General features: G+C 41.9%; 1 protein-coding gene across 1 annotated transcript in view; it reads right to left on the bottom strand.

Moving 5' to 3' along the window:
- Positions 1–17,965, bottom strand: part of DOCK8 (dedicator of cytokinesis 8) — a 202,812-nt gene that overhangs the window by 49,590 nt on the left and 135,257 nt on the right. Inside the window, exons 21-26 of the mRNA XM_063081294.1 lie at positions 17,248–17,412; positions 15,890–16,059; positions 13,065–13,160; positions 9,823–9,918; positions 3,195–3,344; positions 1,455–1,568 (exon numbers count right to left, since the gene is read on the bottom strand). Coding sequence (XP_062937364.1) covers positions 1,455–1,568; positions 3,195–3,344; positions 9,823–9,918; positions 13,065–13,160; positions 15,890–16,059; positions 17,248–17,412 — 791 coding nt within the window. The remainder of the gene's footprint in view (positions 1–1,454; positions 1,569–3,194; positions 3,345–9,822; positions 9,919–13,064; positions 13,161–15,889; positions 16,060–17,247; positions 17,413–17,965) is intronic.

Genomic DNA, 17,965 nt, shown 5'->3' with positions numbered 1-17,965 from the left:
GAAGACAGTCTCTGTGTATTGGCCCCTGGTTGTTTATTTCTTCACAGCAGACTGACACCCACTCATTAGCTCATACCAAACTCCAGTTTTTTTATTTTAAAAATAGACCAAACAAGTAGATTTCTAGCTTTTTAGTGGCTGCCTGCTTTGCAGATCCCAGAAAAACCTCACTGGACAGCTATTTCCTATGGATAAGATAGAGCCTTGAGGTTATGAGGCCCCAAGTTGCTACAGCCCTTTGGAGCTCTCTGACTCAGAGGCTCCCCACCGTGCTGCCGAGCAATATCACCTAGACACGTGAGCCCCTCTCTACGCCCCCTCCCCTGGGCACTCCCTTGCTCCTCAGGGTGGCAGCTCCCTCACTGCAAGCCTCTGGACGGGCTGGTGCTGGGAGGGACTTCCCCTCTATGCGACCTTGTCCAGGTGCTGCCCAGTGAAGCTTGTATGTCACTGCGTCTCATGGTCATACCCTTTTCCTTGACCAGCTCTCAAATCCCTCAGGCCCCCTACAGGGAAGAACTCTTCTATTTTAAAAATGAAGATATTTAGACCTATTAAATTTGAAGGACTTACTTAAAGTCACTTACTGACTAACCATAGACGGCCAGGTGGTAATGATGTTAGTAATGGTAAAGGTGGTGGTGTTGGTAGAGGTGGTGACGGTGGAGGTGGTGGTGATGGTGGAGGTGGTGACTGGTGGAACTGGTGGGTGGTGGAGGTAGTGATGGTGGTGGGGTGGGGCTGGTAGGGTGGGCATGGGAGGTGAAGACAACAATGGTGGTAGTTAGTGGTGATAATAGCAGCAATGGTGGTAGTAGTGGCTAGAGTAGAAATATAGAAGGAGAGGTGTAGCAATACCAATAACTCCTGTTTATATTACTATCATTAGGGCAGTTTGAGAAGAACGATGAATGAAAGAATTCCATTAAAAAATTTGGGATGGCATTGATAAGATGTACTTGGATTATAAACTATTTGCTTTGTGTTCAGTGAAGTTAAATCTCTTTGACTGATTTCATCAGGATTTTTTATAATTCAGAACTTCACAATAGCAATTTAATTACTCTAATATGTGAAAAGAGACCTCATACTTTGAACTCTAGACCTGGTCAAAGATTGAATGCATAGTAGTGTAATTTCTATTGAATGTTAAATTGAAATGTTTAAATTGAATGTTAAATTGAAGAAATCAGATCATATCACTAACAAAGTTCCATTCCCATAGACAAACTTATTGACCCTTCTGTGCTGGTTTGGGAAATGCTCTGGGAATCTAGATAAACCAGCATGTCTGAAGGGTGTCCATGGCACAGACATGAGGAGTGTGCCACAAAACCCAGGACATACAGGAGTCACATTGTATAACTCAGCAGTGAGTAAGTGAGCAGACCAAGGCAATGAGCATTGCATCCTAGGAGAAAGGACAGAGTGGCTCTCTCGGAGGGGACACTCACCTGGTTGCAATAATGCTTGATGAGGTTAAACACAAAGCCACGATCCATGAGCGAGAGAAGATCATACAAGAAGAAAGCCAGGCTGATGTTGATCTTTTCTGCCTGTTCATTTTCCTTAAAAACAGACAGACAGACACATCGTTTTGTGGTAAACTCTGGACAGAAACTCTCAGGTCCCTGGTGGGAAAGTTGAAAGAGGCAGTTCCTATTATTTTAGCCACAGTCCCTCTGGGTGTCACTGGGCAAAACAACTAAGTCTACAAAATTGTAGCAAATATGATTAGGCCTTACCTGATGCCATGACTATTAGGCTGAATCGAGCAATTCTTTCTGTACTGCCAGTATCAGGTGCCTTTTCTTCCAGTCACTTTTTCTTCTACATGCATATTTATATGGATATAATTGAGCTCATTCTCTATATACAAGGTTGGGTCTAAATTTTTTTTTTTTTTTGACATCCTGGTAACAATTTTTTTGCAAACTTGAAATGTATTCACTGTCTTCAATGAGACAGATTCTTAATTTATAAGGATTATCGAAGAAAATCCTATCAGGATAAAAGAATTAGTTTTTACTGAGGACTTTTTTTTCCCCCAATTAGGCAACATTCCCAGCCTAAGAGAGGTCAGACTCATACTTGGAAGGGTGAATGCTTGCATGAACTGGGGCCACAGTTGTGTGGTTTTTTTAGATTTTATTTTTATTACTTCTCAGTGCTCATATATATGAAGGATTTTATAGCACTTCAGAGCAATCAGGGATTCACTTTTCATGTTTATGTTCCTTATTCTCAGAATGATAAATCAATTTCCTCTGACACTATTGAAAATATGATTTGAAACTATTTTCCTGTTGGTGTGATGCACAGTTTGCAAATTCAGGCCAAGCTGACTGGTCACTGAAATGATGGAGACCTAATTAAGAGGTTTCCACAACATCACTGAGAAGCCCTGAGTCTCTCAGCATCCCCCACACGGCACTCTTCCTGGGCATTGACTTGACTGTCCGAATACCTACCTGAGCTTGGAATTGCCAGCCTTGGCTTTGCTGCTTGCTGTGTGAGTTTTGGAAAATTTATCAACCTCACTGTGCCTTATATTCATTCCTGCCAATATGGAATGTCATTGCTGTTCTAACAAAGTTTACCACAAGAAGTAACCAAATGGAAATTTTCTCTCAAGCACTTGGTATTATACAAATTCTTAATAATGATAAAGGTATTAATAATAACCACTGCTTCCTAAAATTTTAGTTACCTTTTAAAATGTTTCATATATTTTTAGACTTATTTTAAAACAATTTCAAAGTTACAGAAAAGGTGCAAAAATAGTACAAAAAACCTTCTGTATACTCTTTAACCAGATTCATCAGTATTTGACATTTTACTACAGTTGCTTTATCATTCTCTCCATATATACAAAAACCATTTCAGAGTAGGTTGCAAATTTCATGCCATTTACCCCATAATACTTCAAGGTGTATTTCCTAAGAGCAAGAATATTCTCTTTCATATCTACATTGATAAAATAATTTAAACTATAGATCATATTGCAATTTCTTTATAGCAATCCCCCAGCCCCACCCCAGGGTCTAATCTAGTATAACATTCTGTATCTAATCATCATGTATAGGTATATTTTAATTACTGTTTTAAAATGATGCTTATTTTTCTCTGATTATGAAGTTGCACATGTTCAAGGTAAAACAATTTAGAAAGTAAAGAGTAAAATACATGGTTACCTTTTGAGGTTTTACTAAAAGGGCTGCAATCTCTGAGGTGACCACATTAACAATAGTAGTTATGTCATCTTTGAAACGATCTGAAAAACGGGTCCTCCGAAAACTGTCCCGTTTGTCCATGTTATGTACATACTGGGCCATGCTTTTCACCTACAGAGGGCATGGGAGGAAATGTCAATGTGAAGATTGGTGACCTGCTTGTACAATGTGGAAAAGGCGGAAAGACTTGAAGAAAAGCTTCTTAACAATGGACTTTCTAATGCTTTATCTGTGCTGGCGGTGCCCAAGCAAGCTCTGGATTAAAAAATACTCCTAACACATGAATGGTTACCATGGTGGCTGGAGCGGGGGAGGGTGTCCTCTTCTTGACCCCAAGTCAGGGACTCCCTTCTTTCTGCTGACAAACTCAGAAGGCACAGTGTCAGAAGCCTCCCCTTTTCTCCACTGCCTGGGCTCCCTTAACCCTGTAGCCATCCCTCTATCATAGCATATAACATGACATGAAAAGGAGCTCTTGATCATACTGTTTTTGATGTGGACTGAAGTCTTTTCTGTTCCTGAAACTTTAGTAAGGAGAACAGGGGAGAAGCATTTCTCCTATATGGAGTTTCATTCAAGTTGAAACAGGGAGCACAGTTTTTCAAGAAACAATTCTATGGTTTCCAACAGGGTTATTTTCTACTTCTATAAATTTTAGCTATATTATGGGTTGAGCAGGATCTTGTTGGCTGGCTGGAAACTTAACCACTATTTAGAACATTGCCTCTAGGGGAAATGATGTTTTGAGTTTTATAAGCCTAACTTGTAGTGTGTGTGTGTGTGAGAATTGGTCAGTGTCTATATTATGACTAGTGTAACACCAGCTCAATTCCTACTGCAATCGTAAATCAAGATCATGCTTAGTTTTTGGACTTCTTCTCGAGGCCAGGAGTTTCGTGGGTCAGTACTACTCCTTTTGATACCATCTAAGGTTGAGTCCTGTCCTTGATGGAAGCTGGTTAGCACTATTAGGAACAGTCTGATGTGAAAGGCTGGAAGCTCTTGTGGTTCGGTGCCTGCCCTCTGAGGTCACTTTCTGAGGTCACGAGAGTGTCCAGGCTAGTCAAAGAGTCACTGCAGAAAGAAATGTCTCTGGAGGTTGAATCACACATATTTGCCCTGAGGCAGGGCTGGAAGAAGAGGGGACAAGGATAGACATGTGAAATTGACTTCCACCCCCAACAGCTATATGGGAGAACTTTTATGTACTAACAGCAGATTTCTGTTTCTAAGAATGCAGGACTGGCAATTTTTGTTAAAAGAAAAACAAAGAGAAGGCAAAATAAGAACAGAAAAACAGAAAGATAGGCTTTGTGTGTTTCATGTTTTCAGATTATGCCATGGCCAGCTCAGGGAGAACCTAAGAGCATCAAATCCTGAAGCCCAGTGTAAGAACCATGGTTCAGCACACATGGACGTGTCCATGTCTCGTAGAGCCACACATGCTTGGTGGGAAGACCCAAATAAGGGGTGGGAACTGAATCCCATTTTTGTCCAATAAAAGCATCTCTCTCACCACACTCCTAACAGGATCTAGCAAGACAAGGCTTCTTTGTTTTGGGTGACCCCAATCCTGACTCTCTGTTGGCTAACCCTCCATAGCACAAGGCTTTTAGAACTCACTGCTGTATTCTGCTCCTGCCTGCTGAGCTTGGCCATCCTACAACCAAATAAATAATTCTCACAATAATGTACTTCTAACGAATGGCCTCCTCCCAGACTGTCAGCAGCCTGCCAGCTACTGTGTCCTCTGGGGTGCCAGAGAAGAACACCCAGTAGAAATACTAGCGGGTGCTTGGCCCATGATTAGTAGGGTGGGGTGAGGCAGGAAAACCTTTTCCCCCACATTGGCCTTTCTGGTCCATTCAAAGTGCGGATACCTCTAAAGAACCCCTTAGTGCAGAACTTCATGTCCTGAGTGAGTAAACTAGGTTACTCATTTACCTCTGGGTGTCCAAGGTCTGGCTCAGCAGTTTCTAGAAGCACAGGGATTTATTCCTCAGCAAGAACAAAATTCGCCCAAGGATTGTGTTCAATAGCTCTAATGCCAAAGTGGTTGTTTTTGAGCACTTGGGCATTAACACAAGTAAAGGGTGTTACACTGCCCAGGTTGTTGGCTAAAACTGAGGAGGCTGTGGTTTCTTTCTGTTCAAGCTTCTTAGGAAAAAAACTGTTTGGGTTTTTAAATAACTTTCTGGGCATCAGTCAGGCAAGTACATAAACAATGCATGGAGGACTGGCACCCTGTCTGAATCTGAGATTGATTTCCTTGCAGAGCTCTAGCTGGGGGCTGATGATTTCCATTTGCTTCTACCCCAGCCGCTGGATGGAGCTCTTGCTCTTCTCTGTCTCTGAATGCTGGGAAGGTGGTCTCTATGGACTGCACCACTCAGGTCCCCTTACCCTCTGGCTTCTGGTTGGAGTTTGCCAATGGGAGGCACCAGCAAGGTATCAGTGGGTGGGAGAATAGAGAGGTTTTGATATTTACAGTCGTCCCTTGGTATTCCTGAGAGGTTGGTTCCAGGACCCCTCTGTGGATATCCAAATACCTGATCCTCAAGTTCCTGATATAAAATGGCATAGTATTTGCATGTAACCTATGCACATCCTCCTGATACTTGAAATCCTCTCCAGATCACTTTTATACGTAATACAATGTAAATGCTATGAAGATAGTTTTTATATTATATTGTTGAGGGAATAGTGACAAGAAAAATATCTGTAGGTGTTCAGTTCACACACAGTTTTTTGGTCTGCGGTTGGTTGAATCCACAGATGCAAAACCCACAGAAATGGAGGTCAACTGTGTTCACTCCCATGGCCTCACCCCTACCACAGTGTGGTTCCAGCAATGCAACGTCTTTCTAAGTCTCCAGCTCCTGTTGCGTGGACCCTCTTCTGTGCCTCCAGCACCCTCTATGCCCCAGTTGCACTGCTCCCCACCCTTGATTCTTTAGATCTGGATAGATAAAGGCTTCTGGAAGTTGCTGTACCCTGGCTGCCTCAATCCTTCTTGGCTCCAGTAACCTTGAGCACACCCTGGGCAGAGTCCTTTTGATAATTGCTTTTCAGTTAACCCTTTTGAGTAATGCCAACTCTGTCCTGACAGGACCCTGACAGACTTAGGCGATAGCCTACAGAGCCTGTGTAACTGGTGTCGTGGCTGATCTGCAAGTTGACCAGCCCTCTCCATGTGCTTAGATTAGCAGAAGCTTTCTCCTCAATGACTTTATCTCTTTACCATAAGGGACTCTTTGGAGGTGAGGAGGGGTATCTACTTTAGCTTTTGCTTTCTCTCCTGGGCCCACCAAGTCCCAGTAGATCAAGGTGCAAGATCAAAAGCAATTTTCACCTTTTCCATGGTTCCTAGGTCTCTGCAGTTAGGGGCAGTGAAGTGGTACTGCTGAAGGCTTTGGCAGAGCCGGAGACCTTCCTTATGGCCACCATCCTTCCTCCAACCCCATATATAAATTGGGGATAATACAAACTTCTTCCTTAAAGTTGTATGAGAATTAATTGATATAATGCTTAAAAATGCTTAAAACAGTGCCTGGCACATATGCAGTGAGATGCCCAATACATTGTTGATGTTATTATTTTTCTTTTCTAGGCAAGCCCCTGTTACTGAGGTTATATGAAGGACAGAGTCATTGTCACACCTGCACAGAACACAAACTTGCCTTCAAAAGTGAACTCTAAGATGCCATGTGGAACCACTCAGGCTTGGCAAGGCTGAGTTCATTATGACTGGGAATGGAATAACAAGTGTTATTATGTATTTGGACTGCATTAAAGCTGACTTCTGAATACAAAAATTTTGCATGTTGTCAAGATGTTAGGTTGAGAAAATGCTTTGAAACTTGGATCTTCCCAAAGAGGCAAAATGGCAGAGGAAAAGAGCCTGAAATTGAGAGTTGGAGAATCGAGACTCTGCCCCTCACTGTCTGAGAGGGCTGGGCAAATCCCTACTTAGCCTTGGCATGTGTGACGGTGATAACTACTACTCTCAGCGTTTTTAATGAGGTTTCCAGGATGTGTTAAAGAGCCTTAGAGCTGGTATTGGGAGGGTTCCTCCCATTGCAAAGTTTTGTAAACCACCTTCTAGGGGCTTGGTTCCACAGTCTAACAAAGGTAGTGCTTATAAAATGTAACTATGAAATAAGACCTCAGAATGTTTAGGTGAAGTGTGTGCATGTGTGTTATGTGTATGAGTAAGTAATACAAAACACCTTTGAATTGGAATTCTGCTTTCCTTTGGGACTTTCTATGAGATTCTCCAATATCAAATTTAGACTTTGCTTCTTGCCTTTTTAAAAAAAAATCTGCAATTTTGACAGTTGAATTCAGTTAGGATTATTTGTATGAATTATCTATCATGACCCAAAGTTAGTCTTCTTTATGGAGAACGTTGATGGTGGAAGGGATGGGTAAACTCAAGCAGAATATACAGGGCATGGAGTGTTGGTTTTGGTATTTCTCATGCCTCAAAAAAAAAAGAGGGGAGTGAGTTTCATGGCCAGTCCATTTCCTACCAAATCATGGAGCTCATGTCTCACTGCTAATGCTCTTGCCCCAAGACTTGTGAACTGCAGCCACCCACCTTAATCAGCTTGGCTTTTAGAATGCAAAATTCTGGTGCTGGCTGGGTACAAATTCCAAAAGACCCCTTGTTCTGTTTGGGACTCAGAGCAGAGGAGGTGTGGACCAGCGGGTCATTAATGTGCTTAGAAGTCACCTGGGAAGACAGGTACATGCACACTGCTGGCCTCCGCTCCTCCTCATTTTATTAAGTAGTCTTAGGGAGGATCGCAAGGATCTGCTTTTATTTTTACTAAGCACCCCCAGGTGATCCTGTTGCAGGGTTAACTGAGCTTTCAGACCTTTCTCAAACTAGGGGTTGGGACTTTGTGAAGCTCTCAGGGATTTGAATTCTGGATGCATTTCTGTGGCATGAGCCTGGCTCGTTTTTTTTTTTTTTTTTTTGGACTGGCTCAGCACGGTGTGGTCTGCACCAAGCTCTGCCAGTGAGTGCACCGGCCATCCCTATATAGGATCTGAACCCGCGGCCTCGGCGCTACCAGCGCTGCACTGTCCCTAGTGGGCCACGGGGCTGGCCCCCTCGCTCGTTTTTAACTCCACTGCCCATCACTTCCCATTTCCTCCCCAGTGTATGTTTTATTTTTGTTTCTTAACCCCTTGTTCTATACATCCTATTGTTCAGCATCACTCCCTTTTCCTTAGGCTTGAACTTACATAGATAAACTAGAGCTAAAGTGGGAACTCTATCCTCTCTCCTCTTTTTAAAAAATATTTTCACTTAAACAATGTCACAGGGGAAAGAACCCTGTGCATACAAAGCTAACACTATCATTAAATCTCAATCCACTTCTAATCCTCTGCATTGTTTGTATATTTATTTTTGTACAGTTGGTGTCTGTGCTTTTATACCTTTTACATTTAACTTCATTTCACTATGCATGTCCATCTATCAACGTTGACAAAATGTTTATTTTTAGTGGCTTTATGATAAAATCCACTCACTTCCATTACTAATTAAACAAAAATAGATATCAGTATTATTCTCATTATTTTAGAATTAAGGAATTATGGCTGTACCTTTTGCTTTTCTGCTGAAGAACTGATAGAAGTTGTAGGGTAAACAGATTTACAAGTTTCATATTTTTTCTCAACAAACATTAGTTGGTGCTTACATAATACCAAGCAGTGTGCTGGGGTTAGAGACCAGATAATGGAGAAGATAGACCCAAATCCTAGGGATCTAATAGGTGAGACAGAAAAACAATTACACATTGTGACAAGTGCCAGGAAGGAAAGAAACAGGGTGTTTAAAAGGAGAATAACAGGGTAGAAAACCTACTACAGTAAAAGGTGGTCAGAAAGGGCCTCTTGTAGGTGGTAACGTTTGAGATGAAACCTAAAGAGAAGAACAGAAAGAGTGTGCATTTAGGGGGCTAACGGGGTGAAAAGCGGGGAGAGGGGAGAGAATCTGAAAATGGCTCTGAGGCTGAAAAGGCCTTGGCATCTTCAAAGAACCAAATGGGGGGACACGGTGGCTGAATGAGGGGGAATATGGCATGAGATGAAGTTAGCGATGCAGGTAGACGACAGATTCACACAAGGGCATTTTAGGCCCTGATACCAATTTGTGCTTTATTCCTAGTACAGTGAAAATCACTGAAGGGTTTTAGAGAGGGGAGTGACATTATCAGTTAAATTGTGGCTGCCTCGTGCAGAATGCACATGCTGAGGGCAAAAATGAATACAGGTGGGAAAGAGGAAGCTATTGCCAGAGGCACACGCAAGGTGATGGTGACTTGGCCAGGTGGGGAACTGTGATCTCGATAAGTGACAGGTTGGAGGTAGGTTTTCAAGGCAGAAGCAACACGATTTGCTGGGAGATGGATGGAGGGGTGAGGGAGAGTTAGATTTCAAGGAACAGTCCCAGGTTTTCAGCAGGAGCAATTCAGCGAACCAAATATCAGTCCCTGCTATGGGAAACTTTGCTGCCTTCCTGCCATTTGCTTTTCCTGCCCTATTGAGCACAGATACAAACAAGCAAGAATCTCACCAGAAGCTCAAAGAAGAACCAGGCGTACTTGAAGACTGTTTCTCTCACCATTCCAGTGCTGACCACCATCTGCAGGGAAAGCTCCTCGTGGAAATGCTAAACAACAACCACAAAAACCAGGCTGTGATGACATGTGCTGTTACTCACCCACACCTCTTTTCTTTTTTTCCAGTTTAATAGCTTGTTAGTTCCTGAAGCATGTGTCCTAGATGTCCTAGGCCATAAGCGCTGGATGGTAAAGTCAATGCTAAAACAACCTGAGTCTGGAGGACATCTAGGTGGGAGGAGGATGGTGTTGGTTCTGTGGGGAAGGACGAGGTTTGAAGGAATGGACTGGGCATGGGAATGGGACTGTTTTCCACAGGGGGGGGGGCCTTCCAGGGTAGCAGTCGTAACTGGTACCATCTGTCCCTTTCCTCCCAGATCCTGCTGCAAACTCTCTGTGTGCCCATTGCAAGCCACTCCTCTCTTTGCCCTCGGTTTTCTCAGCCATAAAATCAGTTGGTGAGTAGCCGTGGTTCTCAAACAAATGGGTTTCAGAATCCCCTGGAGCGCTTGATAAAACACAGATTGCTGGGCCCCACCCCCAGAGATTCTGATTCAGTAGGTCTGGGGCAGGGCCTGAGAATGTGCATTTCTAGCAAGTTCCCAAGTGATGCTGATGCTGCTGGTCCAGGGTCACACTTTGAGGACCACTGTCTAGATGGTATGTAAACTCCCTTCCAGACTGGACAGTTTTGTTTTTATCATTCCACCATGGCTTTGTGGAAAACGACATCAATTGGGTTTATGAGTGGATCCTCTGCATTAAAAGGCAGAGTGATACCAGACCGAACTCACAACTTCTAAATTCCTATGTCCCGGGGTCAGATGCTTGAAAAGTCCCTCAGCTGCCCTTATGACTTCACTTCTGTTCAAGTCACCTGACTGCTCAATAGCAAATGTAGCAGAGGGCGGCTCATGCCGTTCCCCCTTTCCCATTCCCCAACTTACTTGACTACTTGTTAACTAATACTCGTGACAATAGTTTTGATAGAGAAGAAGTTCAAGGCTAAAGGTAGGGTGACCAACTTCTCTCCGTTTGCCTGATACTGTCCTGGTCTTAAAATGGAAAGTTGTGCATCTTGGGGACCCCCTCCATCCCGGTCAAAGCAGGACAGTTTGGTCACACTCAATAAAGGCAAAAATGATGTCCGGGAATTCTGTGCTTTTCATTCATCTTATGCCCACAAAACCTAGGATAAATACAGATGAACTCATTTTTTATTGTTCAGTGTGTGAGAAAGCTAAAACTATTTGAACACCCTAATATCACAGCCTTACGTAGAAGTTAAGTTTTAAAGTCAACATCTGAAACAAAGATTGCTCTTGACAGTCTTAAACTACCCACAGAATACAGCATGCCTGCAACCCAATTTACTAATTCTTATGTACATTAAAATTTGAGAGCTACTTGGTTAAACCAAAAGGAGACAAATGGAAAATCTCTGCGCGGATGTGTTCTAACTACTTATGTCCCTGGTTGCTTAATGGTGAAAGGTAGAGAATGCTTAGGTGTTTTAGCTTATCAGTGGGTTTCAGTTCATTTTGTCACACTAGTCAAACCTTAATAATTTTGATACACATTAACACATTTGTTTACTGTTGTAAGTCTTAAGTGAGTCTCTCCCATCTGGGAGAGGTGTGGGATTGAGTTTCAATCTAGCAGGTGGGCTAACTGTGTGCATAATATAACCTGGCTATACCTCCATCTTCCCATTGTAGGAAACACATGCTCCACCAGTTTCAAAGGCAGCCTCTGGAAAATAGGTCAGCTTGACTGCCAGAGTCTCATGGCAAGTAGAGATTAGACGAGGTTAAGCTGCTTCTTAAAGTAATTTATGCTGCTTACTGGGCAGCATTATTACAAGAACACCTTGCTCTGGAGGTTATATAAAATAGCCAAGCAGCAAAACCCTGTTTGCTGAGCTATTATGGAAACATACTGGCTAAACTTCCTTCTGAAATGAAATGATTCTCTTCTGGTCATTTGAGGTCAAAACAAGGCAATTACAAAACCAAACAGGACATGCCTTAAGGAAGTTGGCTGTAGGCAAATAGTGGTTTTTAAGGAGGAAAGTAGTACTTCTAACTGGTCATTGCAAACTGGCTGTGACAGCGTAATGCTAAATTTTAGAATAATTAACAAATTTGTTTTTAGCCTAACCACATCTTCTTTCACTTTTCCTTTTATAGTTAACTCCTGGTACCTCTCTCTGGATATATGGTGCCTGGATTACTGCAAAGTCTGCGGTACCAGGCCCTGGCAGGGCCTCCCACCCTCGATCTTTCCCTCATGCAGTCCAAAGGGAGCTGGACTGAGGCTCATTCCCTCCTCGCCTTTTGATAAACTTTTCCTGGTGATGTTAGCTGTTGCAAATGGCTTTCTGTGTTATGCTTTTCCATTAGTATATTTACATTTTAATAGGGGTCTTGAAAGACACTCAAGACCTTAACTTAAGTAGCTATCATGATGGTGAGACTTGGGTATTTATCAGAGTAGAAAACTGGAACAGACAGCTTTTTCCCCATCCCTTAGACCACACGGGCTGTGACTATGACTAGAGAATTTTTTGGTTTAAGGAATTCTGTTAAATTTAACAGCTTATAAAGTTTCTGAACTCATGAGTAAGGCCGATTATGGCGAATCACGAGGAAGCATTTCATGTTACTTTATACAGTTTTGAAATAAACAATACCTAATTATTGTCATCCATTTTTGCCAAGGGTGAATTGTCTTCAACTCTCCTTCTACTAAAAACGAAGCTAATGCAGTGATTCTCAAAGTGTGGGCCCTGGACCAGCAGCAGCTGGGAACTTGTTAGAAATGCAAATTCTTGGGCCCAGCTCAGATCTATTGAATCAGAAACTCTGGGGGTGTGGTTCAGCAATTAGTTTTAACAAGTCTTTCAGGTAATTATGATGCATAATAAAGTTGGACAACCAACTTTAATGCACACTTAGATGATTAAAAAATGGGGGGTAAGGGACAGGGCTGAAAAAGAGAGTGTGTGTGTGTGTGTGTGTCTGTGTGAGTGTGCCCGTGCACTCACGCTCACACACACACACACACACACACACACACACCCTGGTGAGCAGCTGGGAAACAAGGCAGGTGAGCACATTGATGGTGTCTATTTTCAATCACAGTGCGAGGATCCTTTCTTGTTCTGTGATTTTCCTCACACTGTCCTGCTCTGTACCTTTTTGCTGGCTGGCCTTGGGGCTGCAGTAGAATTTGGAGTATCATTATTGCCTGAGCAATAATAAGACATACGGACACAGTTGCGATCAGCCACCTGAAACACATAAACCATGACTGGTAGTCAGCGACAGTGGTGAGATGGAAAAGATGAGACAGCCACCTGGAAATCACAACCTCAGAATTCATTTTTAATGTATTTCTTATTTTCTTCTGGTTACAAAGGTAAAATAATTGCCATAAATAAATACAAAACAAAGCAAAGAAGGTAAAGTTACACTGAATTCCACTTGCTCCTGAGATAATCGTCATTAATAGTTTGGTGTTTAGCAACCTATAGTTAAAAACCATAAATCAGGGGGTGCTGAATAGTCCCTGCAACATTCTAAATCTGTGGCTTTATTGAGAGAGCAGCAAAAAATGCGTGGGAACAGTGCCCCTTTGTGGTTTAGAATGGTAACTCAGTGTCCGGAACACCAATAAATTGTCAAAAACCACTTTTGAAAGGAAGGATCATGCTCTATTCTTCTGATTGGACAAAATTTTCTCCTTTGGTACAAAATATTAGAAAGTTGTCAACCCAGTCAACATAGAAATTTAATATTTTCATTTTATTAAGGAAATCATAAAGATCAAGGCTGTCAGTAATAGCTGCAGACCACTTCTCCCTTGGACAACCGAAAAATGGTAATGATCAAAGGGGCCCTAAACATGAGTGTGCTGGCAAATGTTTAACAACTGGTTCTTGGGGGGCTGATGGGGGAGGGACTAATTGGTTACATTTGCCAATTTCTGCACTGTAAATATTTCCATCATGGAAATGCAGTGTTTCCATCATGTCATGGAAATGCAGTGTTGGGAAGAGATGTGCAGTGGCAAACCATTTACACAGTATTTCCACCACACAGAGACAACAGAAATAAATAACCTCAAGAATATAGATAATAGTAAAATGTAGTAAAATAATCAGGAAGGGATGAAGTTTGAGTACTATTTTTTAAAAGTGAACTTTTAATTTTGGAATAATTATTCACATTGCCATTATTATGATCAGATTTACAGACAAATTGTAAAGTTAGTATAGAGAGTCCTCGTATGCTCTTCACCCGTTTTCCTTAATGTTAATATCTTGTCTAGTAACATATGTTGAAATTAAGACATTAACATTGGTATATTACTATTAACTAAACCACAGATTTTTTTCAGATTTCACCTGTTTTTCTACTAATGTCCTATTTCTGTTTCAGGATACAATCCAGAATACCACATCGCATTTAAATTACCTTTGTAATATAACTTATTTGATTGTAAATTTATATAATTTAATTTTTAATAATGTGTGTTTCACAATTGGCTCAAAAAATTCCTGAAAATTTATCAGCTCTCAGAAACTGGTATGAGCAGGATCTAGCACATCCCTGGGTTGATTTTTATAAGTCAAAAAGGGTAGAATATCAGCAATTTCATATGATTCATTAGAATCTGTAGAGTGCATCCAGTGTTGTTAAAAGATCCATAGATGATTCTCGAGTTCAGCCAGGGATCAGAACCCCTGCAGAAATGAGAACAAGGAGCCTGGGGCAAGTGAATGGCTTGTACATGACACACAGCTGGGTTGAGTCAATGACAAGACCCAAACTCTGGTCTCTAGATTCCCTTCCTCACACCACACTATTGCAAGTAGTGGAATCTGTATCTAAACCTAGAGGTTTTTCTTTCTCTTAATCAGGGGAAATGATATTACTCTAATAGTTCAGCCCCGCTGAGGCCACAGATAACTGGGGAAAAAATTCAGATTAAGAATTCATAATAGCTTGGTGAATATACTAAAACCCTCTGGATTGCATACACTTAAAAGGGGTGAATTTTATGTTTTGTGCAATATATCATCATTAAAAAAAATAATTCCAAATGAGAGACATTCTACGAAATACCTGACCATTACTCTACAAAACTGTCAAGATAATAAAAAACAAGGGAAGTCTAAGACATTGTCACCAGCAAGAGGAGCCTAAGGAAACATGACCACAAAACATCATGTGATACCCTGGATGGAACTGTGAAACAGAAAAAGGACATTAGAGGGAAACTGAGGAAACCTGAGTAAAGTATGAATTTAGTTAATGATAATAATGTATTAGTATTGGTTCACTAATTATGACAAATGTAAAATGCTAATACATTTTGATTAGAATTTTACATTCTAATGCAAAATGTTTATATCGGAGAAGTTGGATATGGAATATAAAAAATCAATCTGTATTATCTTTTCGACAGTTCTGAAAATCAAAAACTGTTTTAAAATAAAAAGTTTATCAAGAAAAGACAAAGAATATATGCAAAGAAACACAATAGAGGGCAAGTAGGATCTCAGTTATTATTTGGTTTGCTCCTTAGGATTATTATATAGGAAAATTAATCCATGGATGTTAATAAATGGGAAAGGCAGATATTAAAAAACAAAACAAAATAAAAAAAGCTTTCTAGGCATCAAGAGAAGTTAAAGCTAAATTTTTTTCCTTGAAAATAAACTGATGGTATTCATTGACTCCATGTGGCTAAACCAGCTGTGCTCTAAAAATTTCCTCCCAGAGCTGACTGATTCTGAGCAGATCCCCAAATCTGCTTCTGTCTTGTCTCTGCATCTTCGGAACGGTCTCAACCAGTCCGAAAGAAAAGAACAGTAATCACTCTAAAGCTGAGCATGAAAGCATCTGACCAACACAGTGGGCAGCAGCTAGTGGTTGATTTCATGTTGTTTCTCTAAGTTTTAGTTAGAAAATAAAAAAGCCTGTGCTATTTTCCAGGGTTTGACCTCTTCCCTACCTTGGAGGACATGATGTTCGTCACCTCCTCGTCTGCTGCAGAGTGGGTCCCCGCCAGGTCTGGGTTACTGCTGCTCATCACACGGGCCTGCATCAGCTTCGTGCTCACAGCAGCAGCAGACGTGCGTCCATACGTGTGGTAGCGAGGGTCGGGGAGGGCAGGGGTAGTGCCTGCACCCCACCACGCATAGACATGTCAACAGACAGGAGACCAGAGTCACTTATTGAGCTTAAGAAGGAACTGAAGAAGGGTGGGGTAGATAGTGGGATGCAAAGCCACTAGGTTAGGCCTTGGAATTAGGGTCTTATTATCAAATGCCTGGGGGGTGGGGGGGGCAGGGAGGCAATGTTTTGGGGGGAAGTAGATAGGGAGTGAGGCAGTAGGGAGTGGTGAGGACTGTGGTGCACTGGAGACACCTGCCTCATCCAAAGGCAGGGGCTACTACTCAGCTCCAGGCTATTATTGCTGCGGTGCTGCCAGAGCTTCTGATTTCTCAAGAGAAGTTGGAAATGTGGATATTTTTTATTTATCAATACTGTATTTAAGTAAAAACAACTTTGTAATTCATGCAGTAAGGATTTCTGAGATTCAAAAATGCAGAGTCAGGTGAGCCTTATGAACATAACTATACACAATGGATGGATGGTTTTCACCTTTAAGCATTTACATGCCTTCAAAAGTGGTGGTAACATGAGTCTATATTACCGGTATTTTAAAAGCTCAGTCAAAATTACAGATTTACTTGAAATGAGGCTGCACAGACTAATAAAAGTGCCAAGTTTCGTTGCTGGGGCCTGAAATTTTATGAGCTCATTGATGTTACTTTTTATATCAAGCTGACCAGAAATTCTGGTTGATTATTACCTATGTAAATAATTAAGAGTGGGGAAATGAATTATTATTATTTCAAAAGTTTGGGGGAAATAAGAAAAGGGATATTTTTTTCCCATAATGAAAAGTTTAAGAACCACTGCTACCACTGCCACTGGATAAATATATTATTTTTCTTATTATTATTATCCCAGAATCCTAGGCATCAGCAAGAACTTTTTTTTAAAAAAAAAAGATCCTCAGCTGAGTTGTAAATTAGCAACTGGGTAAAGACCAGTGAGGGATTATCAAATGGGCAGACAAAATAAGTGCTTAAAGCATAAAAAGAGGGGAGGAGGGAGGAAAGAGGGAAAAAGGAGGAAAAATCTAGAAAGAAACTCTTTTAATTTCAGCATTCATGTAAGTTTTGTGTCATTCTGAGAAATCAAATTGAACTTCTGGGTTTTATGGGGTTTTTTTAATTACACGGCCGTGGGGTGCAGTGGGGTGCCCTGGCCACCAGCCTCCCACGCCCGGGGCAAGGCTACCTGACTTGGGCAGGTCCCTTTGCGGCTCCGGCAGGCGGAAGACGTAGTGCACATAGGAGGCCAGCAGGCAGTTCCTGCCATGCTGGTCCTTGCTCAGGTCTTTGCTGTTGTGCAGGCTGTTGGCGATGGCCACCACGGACTCGAACGCAAACTGGGAGAAGTTGGCTGAGGAACCAAGAGGAAAACGGGTGGTCCCACACCTGGTGCTTAATGAACCCGAGGTGGCACATTCTCTGGGGTAGTTACAATGAGTCCTGACCACTGGCTACTTAGCCAGGCTGGTCAAGATGATGGCCTGAGGCAGGGTGTTTTAGTGAGCTCCTGCAAGCTGGCTCTGCCTGCCGCAGGCGACTTCACATTCCTTCCTTTTACCTTTGTCCTCCTGCCAGCATGATGGCTTTTCCATAACAAAGACATGAGATTGTCCAGATGTCCTCCCCTCTCTAAACCATGCTCTGAACTGGTGCTTCTCAGTGGGGTCTGCAAACTGACACTACCAGTATCACCTGGGAGCTTGTCAGAAATGCAGAATCTCGGGCCCTACTCCAGACCTACTGAATCATAATCTGCATTTGAACAAGATGCCCAGGCGGTTCTCATGCTCGCTGCAATTTGAGCTGTGCTGTTGCACACACAGATTCTTATACAGATTAATCTAAAAATGTGCATCAAGTCATTTTCCACAGTCGGCCTACATAATAAACTATTGATTTGTTCT

This window comes from Cynocephalus volans, chromosome 16 (assembly GCF_027409185.1).
Source record: "Cynocephalus volans isolate mCynVol1 chromosome 16, mCynVol1.pri, whole genome shotgun sequence".
NCBI lineage: Eukaryota > Metazoa > Chordata > Mammalia > Dermoptera > Cynocephalidae > Cynocephalus > Cynocephalus volans.
Note: the sequence above shows the minus strand (reverse complement) of the source record. Positions and strands in the feature narration are given on the sequence as shown.